The following is a 15,256-nucleotide window of genomic DNA, read 5'->3' on the forward strand; positions in this document are numbered from 1 at the left end:
TTCATCCTCCCTGGTTCCTCTCCTCTCAGCCATCATGCTTCTCTCTCTTCAACCTCTTATCCTCCCATTGGCTCTCTCCCATCATTCCGCTTACCACGTTCCACCTGTCGCCATATTCCCCTCGTTCCACCTCTTCCCCCACCCTCCACGTGTCCCACTCCCAGCCTATATCTTCCGCGTAATCGACAGTCTACAAGGTAATTCTGCAGAAAGTAGTCGTAATAATCAAACGGTAAATAAACTGCTCTGATTTACTATCGAGTCCCTTTAAAAAAGGCACTCTAATGTGCAATAATGCATAGCGCCACCTTTTTGATGAAAGTCATTTGTCAATGTTGAGCCCGCAGGTATCCTTAATTAAACGTACGCTCCGTAATACGGATCAAGGGCGGCAGAACCGGGGGGGGGGCACAGGGGGCACGTGCCCCCACTTTTCCTCAGGGTTAAAAATGTGCCCTTTTTCTACATAAAAATTGAGGTGTCTCAAGTCAGCGAGAGGCCAGGGAACCAGAATGAACACTCGGGAAGGGCCGTTACTGGCCATCTGAGGGGTTTGTAAAACCTACGCCCCTGACTTTTAATGAATTTATGTGGGTCAAACTCAAAGCTATTTCGAATGGAAACAATTTGTTAAGATATTAACAAGAAATAAACTCTAATTCGGAAGATTCCTACATTAGCAACTAGCATGATTTCACCTATTTGTCTCAATAGAAAACTTGTTCCTTGTTTCCCAATTGGCACATTGGATATTGCAGTGCTAGTATGCATATTTTCCTTGAGGGGGGGGGGGGGGGGCGTTGATGGAGTCATGTGTATACGCAAATAAGATAATACAATAAGAGTTATAAAGGGTACTAAATATCAGGCTACATCAGTCCAATCGAATTTCTGCAAAGTGCCCTTTGATGTCGGTGCCCCCCAGATTAAAAGTGCTCCCGCCGACCTTGATACAGATCAAATGAATACTTACTGCAAACTTGAAACGTTCTCTTCCTTCGAAATAAACGTGGACAAACAGCGATTATACTTTCATGGTGTGCTCCCTTCGTGCGATGTATTTTCTTTTTTTATACGATACGAAAAGGCAGGGAGCCACATCAAATATAAGCTTCACATATAGGCCTATGTATTGCATGTTTTCAGGTAAGTTTGATTGACCACTGCTCCAGGCATTAATTTTGTGGCAATTACTCATCCATACCTTCGTTATTTACCCAAAATATTCAAGGCTTTTTTATACGTTTGCTACACATAAGTGGAATGTTAGTGCAGCCACAACGCACAGCATTTTAACCATTTCCTTATTTCACCTAGCAATAATCTTTTCTTATAGAAAAAAACAGTTTTCTTAATTTCCGTTCCATTTCGGTAATTTTTTTTATTACATATAGTTTGTACGAAAAATAAAACAGAAAATCCTGTTTTCCCTCGTTCACTACTCCTACATGATTACACGAACCACGTGCAACGGAGGCCCATACACACAGACGTAAAGCTATCAAGCTTTCAATCTACTAGGTTGGTGATTGACAGTCAAACTAATGCAGAGTCCGACAAATTGTTGGTATTGATTTTGTCTCTATAACAGTCAGTCAGTGTGTGTTGCTGTGATGGCACAGTTCAATTTCGTTTTCATACAATCACTCCACAGTGGTAGTTGGTAAAATTTTTATAGGGTAAAATGCGATAAAATATTTGGATGGATGCTACAGCTTCAAAAGATTTCTTTTAGCCCACTGGGTGGTGTCTTTTTGGACCTATAGAGATGTAATTCGGGTAGCAGACGACACAAACTTCATCCAGTGCTGACGTTGAACATACAGTAGGAGTACTGTATTGTGTAGCTTACAGAATGACAGGTGTCCTGTGTAAGTGAATGTATGTGTGATGTTTGCTCTTTCCTGACGCAACTTGGAGCTTTATTTATTTTGAAATGGAGGTGTTACTGGACGTAACATATGCTTAGTGTATTTCGGTAGCATTTTTTCGCTATTCGTCATTAAAGATTAAGGTAAAATACTATAGTCTATTTCATTAGATATGATTTTTTTTCAAGGAAGCTCTCAGTTCGGCTAAGCATAAGTGAATACAGTTTAGAATCCGTCGTACATGTTTAGAAATTAATTTTATCATAAACCTAGGTTATAGGCTACAGAAGAAACTTACAATAGGCTTAAGTAACACCACGGCTTGCCCTTAGTAAAATTTAGAAATTTGGTCAAAGTAATACTACCGTTATTATTATTACGCCAAAATGAGTGTATGGCGATCAGTGCAAATTACTACACAGTCCCCCTACCTAGCCTACAGCCTAAATCAATGCAGCCTTTGTTGGCTATGTTCCGTTACTAAATTTCCCATTCAGCCATACTAGACCTAGGCCTAAATGTAAGACCTATCTATTTTGTTAGATATGTCACACTCAACTTGGACATTAATGAGTACATGAAACATTGTTCTCTCATAAAGAGGTGCAATAATAAATCTTGTTCAGATTGTAACTTTTAATGACAACAACAATTTGGCCATCATGATGAACTTTCTAGGAATATAGTAAAGGCTTCATAATTGACACCTTCGTAATTGACGCACCTTCAAATATTACTAGCAACGATATAGCAGGCAACCTAAACTTTTTGCAGCCAACAAGAGTTAAAATTTGGATGAATTTTAATCTATTTATGGGATATGCTGATCAAATTGTGTTTTTATTTAAAAGCTTAATTTTAACACTCTCTCCCAGTTTTGCATGCTTTATCTTTTGCATTTTGAAATCTTACTCCCTAAAAATAAGCAAAATTACCTCAATATGATACCACTTCTCTCTGGGACCTGACCTTAGAGGCTCAGAGCATACCAAACAGCATCCAAAGTCAATGGATGATACTTAGGCCTATACACTACAGTTAGCTTTTTTTGTGGTCAAATTCTGCTCAATTGTACATTGCATATATAGTAGGCACAGAACAATAAATATTTTGAGATCAATACATTTCTGAGGAACTACATATATGAAAAACACATACAGTTGAGTGATTTGGATTATTTGTTGATCGGGTATATCATTAATCAAATCCTTAAGTGTGTCAATTATAAGCCCACTATGCTACTAACATAGTCCAAACTCATTGGACATAAACCTAACTTATTATTTCCCTGACTTGTTAATGCACTAATTTTGAGATTTGTCAGACAAGGTAAGTCTTGGCTTGGATGACAGTACAAAGTAGCATACTTTTTTTAATATAATGAGGGAACATTTTAAGCTATAATTCAATCATAATGAAAGTCCGCATACCTTCCTTCTTTCCCCTCCCTCCCCTCCCTCCCTTCCTCCCTCCCCCTCCTTTCCCCTCCCTTCCTCCCTCCCTTCCTCCCTCCCCCTCCTTTCCCCTCCCTTCCTCCCTCCCCATCCTTCCATCTGTTCTCTTCCTGTCTGTAATAGTAATGGGCAGTTATGATCACATCGTAAATCTATAATAATTGAGATTAGATATAATTACTTGATGATTCTAAAGAAATGCATAATTAAGGTAAAAAGAGAGAGCTCCCCAGCAAACACAAAACATTATCATAACATTTTTAAAAGAGCCTCTAAAATATGTTTTTATAACTAAAATAAATGTGGTACGTGTTATAAAAACGTCGGCATAACGTTTTTATGAGATATTAATGTTATATTAATGTTTTAACGAAAACTTGTTTTGAAATAATAGCCTGAAAACGTTTTCGTGACATATTTATTACACCACAAATAACTTATCAAAACAAAAGACGAAACGTTTTAATAACGTTTTAAAAACGTTTTTATGTTTGCTGGGTCAGCTCTATAATAATTAGAATATCAGAGAACTAATTAAGTATGTAGCAATTACAAATATAGCCTCATTCTCTGTTTTAATTTTGCTAATTTTAGGGAGCTCTCTAGCTCTAGTTGTGTTTGAAAAAGTGTATGGTTTCTTGAGAGCCAGGTAAAGCTATATTAACCTAACATAAATATTAAATTGTTTGGAAATAAAAATATCAGGAGTATAAAAAGCTATAGATCTGCCCAGCTTTTTAATCCGACAAACGAAATATTTTTAAGGTATTGAATTCAATCAGGTTAAAGCTAGCTGTTGTTCTGCTATTTCTCTGAACACTAATTAAAATATCCTCAGATAATGAATTAATTATACCAATGAGGTTATAGCTTAGCTATTTGATCTGCATATTGATCTGAACAATAAAATTAATTCAGATAATTTTTGCCAATTAGACTATAGGTAGCTAATAATATGCTGTAGATTTGAACTATAAAATATCCTCAGGTAATTGTTACCAATGAGGTTATAGCTTAGCTATTGATCAGCTGTAGGTCAGTCAGAGCGATAAAATAGCTTCAGATAATAAATTAACGGTTATAGTTAAGCTCTATATAGGTGTTGATGTGAACAAGAACATATCTTCACTCTGCAGTTTATAGATATTAATCAAGTCGTGGCCAGAGATAGATTTACTTATTCCACATGACAAAGAATTATTTACCTTTTTTTAACTTTTTGTTTGTTTTATTGTTTTGGTCATTTGGTCAATTCAAACAGTAATTCTCAGGTGACCTTTGCAATGTAAGTAAAGTAATGCAATAATTGCAAATATATGGCCTGCATTGTAAATCTTAATTAGCATTAAGTACACATGCTAGTCAACCTTTAGCCAGATCAGATATCCATTTTATTGATTTATCTTTCAGTTTATGTCAACATAATTGTTTGCTCTTTATAAATATAACACAAAATGGAGTATCTGTAAATATACAGTAGAGTCGTGGCATGCCATGTAGAGTACATGTCTACTGTTGTGCTTGATACAGTCTATGGCTCATATTGGGATCTACTGTATCTTTGACGTATGCATGTATACTGTACTATAGGTGTCAATTTACATACTGTTAATAGAGCGTTAGACTCTAACATGTACATACAGTATGTACCATATTCCATTCACTTTTCCAGAGTAAACGTTTCATGAATGTAAATTTCAAATGTACCTGGAATTATTGCTGATTATGGTCGACACGTCATACAGGATTAACATACATTAACGTTCATTATCAAAATGAATAAATATGATGGTTGCATGGCTATAGCACATCTGTAGTATCATGTTCTGTTCAAGGAATTGTGATACACATTTGGCTTATGATCAGCACTTAACATGATTTCCAGTTTAATATCAAACTCATAGACCTATACCTGATTTATTGTACCTTAAATTAACTTCCAAGTTCATACAAGTTATTCAAACTTAGCATGTATGATAAATGGTTCATTAGCGCCAACATTTACATTTACAGTCTGTAGCAGCTACATGGACATATAATATGTACTCAGCCGTGAATACCAGAAACATGGTACTGTCTCTTACTGCAGCTCGTCCTATAGTAAACCTTTTGAACCAAATAGTAGTAATTAAATTAATATGAAAAATTATATCGGAAATTGCTTGAATTTGGATTTCACCATAAGGGTAATTTTGTGCTATTCGCATGCTCTAATGTGAAAGATGTATGCAGTATATAGGCCTCTGTAAAGCTTACACATGTAGTCTGTACGTAACCCTATATGTAGAATAAGCTGATCATTAGATATTATGGAGGAGTGCACATGATGCAATTGTCAGAACATTTCCACAAATTAGCTGTTTCCTTCCCCTCCCCCCCCCCCCCTTCTCCCTCCATCATGGTTATGAGAAAATCCCTCAATTAGATGAAATAAAGTTGCCCGAAGCTAACTAATATTTGATATAAAACCTCTTAGTCAGTTAAGAAAGTCTGTAACTCTCTAATGTACAAGGTTTCAGTGGCAAGTGGTTTCCAAATTAGATTTGTTTTACTCCCTGCAAATGATAATTAGAAATGTCTTATGTTTGCTTTTTAGTCAACAAACTATGAAGCTCTTAAAAGCAGAGCACTGAATGTAAGAAATTTATTTTCTTTCAATTTTGATTGGATTATTTGGATCCATCACATTTGTCAAATATATTCAGAATTAGCCGGTTATTAAAAAACACTTAAGACGATGGCTTCATAATGCAATAAAGAGACAGATATTATCTTTAAAATAGGCAAATTTACAAATTATGACAAATGGAATTATAAAATTTCTGCTGTCCATTTTATGTTGTTATGAATTTAATCTGGCACAGCTGTTGCCAGATGCACATTTTTAATGCAAATGCGAAAAATTATCGATATCAAAAATATGCTTTCATGAGAAACTTGAGGTTGTGGTTTTATATCTGTTGATGATGAAATTTAGAGCAAGAAGTTGAAATTAAACTTTGCTGCAATTGGTTTATGGCTTTCATTGGTAAGAAATGGTCTATCAAGTAAACTTTTACATTTGTAAAGAAACTTACATATATTTTACTTATATATTTTACTTAACTTCTTTTTCTTTTCTCTTTAGGTGAACAATCTTTTATCACATCTTACATGGGATATCTATTCTGTTGTGTTTTATACGATAGCATTTTTTCATTGCATTATCTTGAACTGGAAAAATAGTCTCTTCAAACGTGAAAAAAACATCACACAGGTTTAATTTTAAAGGAATTTTCTTTTTATTTTATTCCATCCTAATACCTGGATAATTTTGACAATAATTTTGTGATGGGATATGATCTCTATAAGAAACCCTTGATGTTCAAACTAGGAAATACATACATGTATATTTTATTGAAGGAAAAATAAACTTTTCAATTGGAAACTGGTGACCTTGTGTGGATCAATTTTTCTGATGGAAGTGAAGCAAAAATTTGTTTGCCTATATATAGACTGAAAGATAAAAAATAGAGAAGAAGAAAATGGCGGAGAGTCCTGAAAGTCCTACCGGGTACATCCCGTGTGAAGTTGATCAGTTAGACAGCAGCAGATTGGACAAATTGGAATCAGAGACGTTTAGGAGAAAGATTAAGAGCAAGTCTGGTAAGTGACTCCTTCATGTAACACTCTTTCTTTTGCCATTGTTTTGTCAATACATTTATATTACCAGCTATGAAGGACAACAGAAAAATTAGCAACAAATCCTGGAAGTTGTCATGGTAACTATATTCTGCAGCATTTACGATGCCCTTGGTCCAATTATGAATACTGCATAGTACGTAGTGGTTAAATGAAAGGCAAAAAGTGATCCTTAGAAAAGAAATGTTTTTTGCATAATATGGACCTAGTCATCAACTAATTAATAGTACTGGGGAAAGATGTAAGATTAGCAAGGTTACATTGCTAAATAGATCACAGAGTAAAGATGGATCTAGCTATTGGATAGGGGACAAGCTGTCAAAGTTATACTGCCATGGTAACAAGGTTAAAATAATTATGTTTAAATTCTGACAGGACACTGAAGTTCAAGTTACACTCAGCTAATGTCCAGGTACAACATTGATTATTTTTCCCACAGCGATGTATTTCTAAACTGCAAAGTCAGGTTTTAAGACAGCAATTTAGAGCCACTTCCGTCAGTGACTTAAACTCAATCATCAGAGTTAACCTAAAACAAAATATATCCAAAGCTTTCATCCAAACTATATTAAATAGAGTTTGGATGCCATATTGAAAAACAGAACTCTGAACTTGAAGATCATGAAACCCTACTGCTCCTCAAAACTTATAGCAAAAGTAAAACAACTTAAAAGACTTAGCAGGTGGTATTGGAAACCAACCATGAAATTATCTCTGTACTTCCGCAATTTGATTTCTTACTTTGTTTAGGTAATACAAGGCTGTTTGTTGATTGTAATTTTCAAAATATATCACATAATGTTGGGAAACATTTTGAAGAAAGTTCCTTTTTGCCTCAAAAAAAAATTACATTTACTTTTAGAGAAATATTAAAAGAAAATTTGATGAGAAAAGAAATTGGTGTGACAAGAGAGATGCCATATGAAACATCACCTTGCAGGAACATTGAGTATAGAAATTTATGAGTAAGGGGACTTGGGTTAGCGGAGCAATGGTAAAGGAGGGAGAGGGTATGGGGTGGCATAGGGGGAGGGGACAATTGACCACAAATGTAAGTATTGACCATGTGATCATTAATCCTTCATTACTCTTTCTCATACAATCTCCTCTTAAAGTTCAGGGTCCAAGCTAGCTTTCATGCCTTTCTGAGCATGGACTCTGAGGTGTGTTGGTTCCTCATGGAAAATTAAAAAAAATATAAAAAATTTAAAATTAAAAAAAAAAAGTAATAAAAAAAAATAAAAAAAATAAAAAAATATTAAATATTAAAAATAAAAAAAATAAAAAAAATAAAACAAAAATTGCAGATGTCTGTTTGTCAATTCTCTCCCATTTCGGTCAGCGGGGCACACATTTATGTCGCATCTCCAAAGTGTTGCTTCGATTGCTATTATTAACAGAAGGATTTCTCTTCAGTGACTGAAATATTATTTCAGAGACTAAAATATAATTTTTAGCAGCATGATATAAGACCCTCATAGTTAATTCAGATAATCCAAAGAATTAATTTAGTGTGGACATATTGCATTGCATATATATAGTCAATTTGAGAGCTACATACGTTGTCCATATCATATGAGCTACTGAGCTACTAATATTAAACAAGGTTCTGTGTACAACTAATATATATATATATATCTATATACCAATACCTCTTTGCATTTATGATGGTATAAGTTTTGCACAGCGTTTTATAGCATAAAATAATTCATATCCAGGTTTATATAACAATTCTTCCTTTCTTATAATTCAAATAGATATATACACTTAAGTTGAGTGCAAAATGTGTATTGTTGGCATATTTGCAATATTAGTTGGTGATGAAGTCACAGATGATTGAAACCTTCAGTAGGCAAATTACCTTAAATTAACAAAACATCACTAATTATAAGCTGCTTTCCATATATATCCTGTCAGCTGATAGTAGCCTTGTATATATTGTATAGCACTGTGAAATTAGAATGCATTTACATATCATGAATGTTAGTGTTGAAATGTTCAACCAGCTCATTTCAATAGTAGGTGTGTCAGATAAACATGAACAGTAGAAGGCGCGAAGATGTAATATGAATTCTCTATATGTGAGGTAGTATAAACTGCACTACGATGATTCCATTAATTGTTGATGTACTAATAATACTGCATACCAACTATATAATATGCATTAATCATTGTGTACATGTATATGAGTGATATTTTCCCCTTCCCTTCTGCCCCCGCCCCCCATCAGGAATGTATCAGTCATATGCCCGCAAGCTATGTAAGAGTACAATTGGAGATGAAATCCTCTGGCATAAATATCATCTAAATGCCAACTACAAATTGTGGTATCAGCTTTCTGGAGAATTTTTGGTAGGTAATTGTAGGGGTTGGTGGAGGAGCGAGGGGTATATATAGTGAGAGGAGGAAAGGGATAGAACTTGGGAAGGGCAAGAGAGATGGGAGGGGCAGCATGAAATTGGGAATTGGAGGGGTTTTAGCATGCAAATTTATTTTGCTTCATGGCAGGGGGCGCTGCAAAACTGGTGTTTTGAACAAGCACTGTGTCAACCTACAGTATTTATACTGAAGGGTGTAAAAATATACAGAGTTAATGGATTCGTGGGCAAAGTTTGTTAGGCTTTAATTCTCACAAATGGTTTATATTTATGAATTATACATTACGCTTAGAAAGAAATACTTGTGGAACTGTACACAAATGTAATTAAAATGAAAGGCCTACTTCAAGGCATCATTTGCATCTTATTTCCCATGCCCACACAAACATTTCTCTTATGTACATGCATCCCTCCCCCCCCCCCCCCCCCTCAGAATATTCATCTTAAACACTTCATGTCCTTCCACCCGCCTCCCATCCCCAAAATTGGAAGCTGGCTACATGCATGCAAGGTCTGATTCATTATCAAAATGATTACCCTAAATCTCAACTTTTATATCAGTAAGATAAAAGTACGTTTGGTAGTCATGTTGCGGTGGTGTGTTATGTATTACAATTGTACGTGTTGTATACTGTGCATATATAATGTGTTACCACTGTGTGCATGCACAGGAGTATACACATTGGAGTATGTATGCAGTTTGGTTTGTTGTTGTTGTCAGAGACAAGACTTGGATACAGACATTTCCTCAGCATAATTTCCACCTGTTTACATTCAGTCTTTTGTAATGTTTACATTTATATTATATTGCATTCTGTCAGTGTGTGAACAGACTGAGTGAAGCACCTGTTTTAATACAGGTCCACCTTTTACCTCCCTCTGCTCCTGTGTATTCCTTTGTTAAAAATGAACAGCTTGAATGTAAAATAATCTGTTTAAGCCTTTGCCCTAGCTGGGTCTACTAAAGTTACAAATCTGTCAGGAAAAGTATATACATATTGTCCTCTGTACCTATTGATGAATGAACTCAAACAAACTTTCATATTTCTTTTTTTTCTCCCTGGATTGTCCCTGGACAGTTTTTGCAACAGCTTCACTTTTTATGAAGTTGTAAATTAAACAGTATGTATATATATATATATATATAAAATTATATACTGTACAGAAATATTCCATACAGTCAAGTGTTGCGCATTCAACGCATTTGCTCCTCTGAAGTTGATTTTGTTTCTCGCACCAAAGAACTGTCACAACAACCTCTCAACAGACAGTATTTTCGGGGTACTATTGAAAATGCTTAAAAAAGTCCAAAAGCAAAGCCCGTACCGAAACATTGACATACAAAACTTGTCAATCCAGTTCTAAAAGGGTACCACTGGTTATTGAATTCCATCCTGGTCCCACCACTGACTAATATCATTCAGAAGAATTTCCACCTACTTTAAAGCACAGAACATCTAAAATCAGTTTTCTCAGAACCACCTGTCATTTTATTTACAAGACCCAGCAACCTACGGGACATTTTAGTTTGGGAATCCTTTCAGGATGACATCCCATTAGGGGAAAAAACCCAAAAAATACTGGATCATCCCCCTGTACACAAAATTTCAAGATGTGCTTACTTGTCGATTCTACTGGGGCCTTTCAAAGCAACCAAACTACACGTACCTTCCAAATCAGAAAATAAACTGCCTTTCTAAAATGTCATTTACCTCATCTACTGCAATATTTGCAACTTACACTACGTTGGAGAGTCTAAAAAAACTCAAGAATGAGAATGACTCAACATAGATCCGCGATCAAAACAAAAAAGATCAACCAACCTGTTGCAAATCACTTCAATCTCCCAAATCATTCCATTGAGAATTTACGTGTTATTGCCATTGACCAAAAATGATTCATGGACAGATAAATCTAGAAAAGGATAAGAAAATTTCTGGGAATAAACCTAAAGACCACTACACGGTTCGGTTTAAACATCCGAAACGACCTGCCGTCCCAGATAAACCAAAACAATTCTTTTGAAATTACAAATCTGATGAAAATAATCCGACACGGATTAAAATAATCTGATGTTCCAAAACTTCTGCTAAATCCAGCAGAAATCAGTATTAGTTGCATTGACTTCACTCTTCTCTATTAAATACTTTCAATTCCTGCTACTCCTTTCGGTGATAATATTTCGGTGATAATATATATATATATATATATATATATACATACACACAGGTATATATAGTGGTGTAAGCTGTGCATACATTAATATGGTGAAGTATCACCATTATAACTGTCTCAACTCTTGCAGTCACATAAAGCCTCTGTAACTTGTGATGAATTTTACAAGGTGCTCTAGCAAACGCTGATAATAAAAAGAAGGAAAAAAAAGACGACCAAACAGTTTTGATCTCCTTATATTTAGAGCCCACAAAAGCCAGCCTAATATCATATCTGCTGATGGCAATTTTTCATGCCTTCCGGCCACGACAAATCTATAAATTAATGTTCTTCAGGTCAATAATCATTATAAACTGAAAATGGTAGACTGCAAGTGGTTGCCTAGTTGCAAACAGACTGACATCAATATCATAGACTTTTCAAACAAGGCTTAAATAAAAAAGAAAAAAGAAGAGTTGATCAACCGGTTAAAAAGAGTAATTTTAAGGCTCATCATTATTATCCGCGGGTGGCGGGAAAATTCGCTGCACTTGCCTGAGACTTAGACAGTGACAGTTTTAGAGATTATACTTTTAGAAATATGTTAATTCTTCTTGAATATGTCATAAACGAGTTTATATATATGAAAGGAAGTTACACTACAGGTGGTATGTAGGCTGATTGCAGTTGATTCGTTAAAAAAGAATTTATTGAATAATTAATTCCTTTGTCCCTGCATGTATTCAGATCTACATACAGTAGCTAGCAGTATATAAAGTAACAAAAGGTTATGAGGACTTTGGCAACAGTCCAATTTTAATTATTAATTAAATTATATCAAATTGTCGAAAAGACAGCAGTATTGTATTTGTCAATGTTAAAAAATTGCCATTGTTTACAATGTTATAGTTCTTATAACATGCAATCGGCCTTTATGTACAAGGTGGAAGGTTTTACAGGTTTTATATCGGGCAAGGAATCGAGGGAAGTAGAAGGGGATGGGAATTTCCATCCCTACCATCACAAAAAGTACAACTTTTCATAACTAAAAGACCTAGTTTATGGTCTTATGCAGTATGCACCATTGGGCATCTAAAATTTTCCTTTATATTTTCTGATACCTGTATACATGTGGGAGGTTGCTTCAACATTGCCAGTGTTACAACCATTGCTTTATAAAATCCATGATCTACCAATATATATACCCTTTGTTAAACTGGCATAAAATTGCCTGAATGGAAGTAGTTACAGTCTACTTAATTTGCTTTAAAGTCACCATACATAAAATGGAAACTAAAGGCTAGCTCAAGTGTTGATGTCAGCTTTAACCCACATTTGCTTATGACATATAATATGACAGGCTTAGCACTCAGTGTAGAAAGCTGTCAATATGCCAATAAATTCTGAAAATAGAACCCATTACTGGATACCATATTCATTGTAAAAACATTGTGTAATAAAATTACAGAATGTTATGATCCAAGCTCATGTGAAAATGTTATATAGTCTCATATTTCCATGAAGTGCAGTAATTATTGTTGCCAAAAATATGACAGATGAAAATTGAAGTGCATGCATGCAATGTGACAAATTCGGGAGGTCTACTTAATATGTGCCAAATTATCTCCGGAATACTTTTTCAAGGCCTGCTTAGCTTACTGTAAATGAGTTCTGGAGTGGGCAGAAAAAATCTTGAAAGCGTCAATAACTGTAAGATGTGAAGTTCTGGTTTCCCACTTATCAACCATATTTTAGTGTAAAATGTATATTCGAGTTTTGTTAAATAAGATCAGCATAAAAGCAAATGAAATCAGTCAGAGAACAGAAACAGAAATGTCTGGAGGGCGTCCATCAGGAAAATTGGAAAACATTTCCTAACAAACATTTCTGGGGGCCACTTTTGTTTATAATGTTGAACAAAGGGACTGTGCCACACACACACACACACAAGAAAAAAACATAAAAAGAAAAAAAATATATGACAGCATGTTTAATTAGGATATTGGCCTTGTCTTAATTTGCAATCACAAATTTTCTAAGTTTTTGCAGCAGTATTTTATTACATGACTAAAAACAGAAAGAAAGCATTTAACATAAGTGGTCTGCAACCTTTTAAGACCACAACCCAGTTAAATTTTGGGGTTTGACTGGGAACCATCAGCCATCAGGCCCCCCCCCAACCAATTCTGCTCAATTTATCATTATAATTAATGGAATATGCAGTTGTTGACTATGCTTTCTTGCCAAAGTATGTTGACGTCAGCTTGCAGAATCGTCAATGCACTGTGTCCAACTTACATCCATACCTTGAATTAGATTTATTAAACACTTTTTCTGCAATGTCTGAATTAATCTCATGAGTCATGACCCATCAACCCATTGAATATATTTCTTTGCAAACCCACACATTGGGTGATGATAGTTAGTAGCAGACCATTTGTATATATATTCACAATGATTAGTGTACATACTACTTTTAATTTTGGAGAAAGTATATAGTAACCTGTTAATTGTTATCAGCATTAATTAAGATATCTGTCATATTATCAGCAACATTATTATGAATGTTAATCAAAGTGGCTGGACAACCAAGTTTAGCACATAGAGCCTCATTGTTCCAGATATTTCCCCGTCCCATGTTTTCTGATACTTGTTACAACCTACAATGTCTTGCATCACTCCCTGAAACCTGTTATTAAAGGCATTGAAGGCAAACCGCGTGCGGCCATCTGAAAAAGTTAACTTTCTGTTGCTTGCAAGTGACGTTTTCTGCTTGTCGCTACAAAATGCAGACATTAACGAAACGTGATACCATGTTATCTATAGCTGGACCTGAGATGTCCATTGCTGTATTGTTTGTACACTGTGCTGTGGGTATTGACCGCAGCTGTATGTACTGACTGTACACTATCGTCTAATTACCGTCGTAGCAAGCTGTGTGTGTATTTTCTGGGATTGATGGGTGGTGTCTAACACTTCTGTTACACCTCATTCAAAACTAGGTCAGATTACCGGCATTAGACGTTTCTTTTTGCGCGAGTCTTCACACCCTTTAAGCTTTTGATAAAAACTGTCTTATGGAGCTGAGTACAATATATGTCTCTCCATGATTGCTTGCCTCTTTTTAATCTTCCTTATAGGAAGGCATATATTTATACTCTCATGACTGTACAATGTCATCAGCAAAGGCATAGCTCATATTTATTCAAAGAAATATATTTATATAAAAAAAGAAGAAAAAAGAATCGTTCAAGGCTGGGTATTGATCTTTAAGATTCTCTCAGCCGAGTTTAATCTGCTTTACATCTGGGGAAGAGTTATACTTCCTCGACCCCTTACACTCCATTACACCAGCAGGAGCAAATTTTGTACGAGAACCATCGGTTGAGAGGATTTAAGAGGGGAAGAAAAAATGTGGTCCATGATTTCCATCTGGATGTATAGTCATCGGGTGCTGCCTAAAGTTCCGTTCTGGACTTGGACGGAATTGAGAATAGTGCTCAGTGAGCTAGGAATTAATATTGAGGGATATTGGGAGTTTGGGATAGGGAAATATAGGGTTATGGGAAAAGGATACTTTATTGAACCAGGTGCATGATACAGTGAGTGGGAGAGATGCTAGAATGTATGGGCTTTGTCCAACTGATTTTATATGGTTAAAGGGGTTGAGGTCACATCGAAATGTAAGACTTCCTCTGTGAGAACACCTGAACTGTAA

General features: G+C 35.3%; 1 protein-coding gene across 2 annotated transcripts in view; it reads left to right on the top strand.

Annotated features, from left to right (window-relative positions):
- The first annotated feature begins 1,574 nt into the window (after nucleotides 1-1,574).
- Nucleotides 1,575-15,256, top strand: part of LOC139963062 (dystrophin-like) — a 237,055-nt gene continuing 223,373 nt past the window's right edge. Inside the window, exons 1-2 of one of the 2 annotated variants that reach the window (XM_071963541.1) lie at nucleotides 1,575-2,014; nucleotides 6,453-6,970. In XM_071963541.1, the coding sequence (XP_071819642.1) occupies nucleotides 6,850-6,970 (121 nt within the window). In that variant the 5' untranslated portion in view covers nucleotides 1,575-2,014; nucleotides 6,453-6,849. The remainder of the gene's footprint in view (nucleotides 2,015-6,452; nucleotides 6,971-15,256) is intronic. The other variant, XM_071963540.1, reaches the window with a different exon arrangement.

This window comes from Apostichopus japonicus, chromosome 21 (assembly GCF_037975245.1).
Source record: "Apostichopus japonicus isolate 1M-3 chromosome 21, ASM3797524v1, whole genome shotgun sequence".
In the NCBI taxonomy this organism is placed as follows: domain Eukaryota; kingdom Metazoa; phylum Echinodermata; class Holothuroidea; order Aspidochirotida; family Stichopodidae; genus Apostichopus; species Apostichopus japonicus.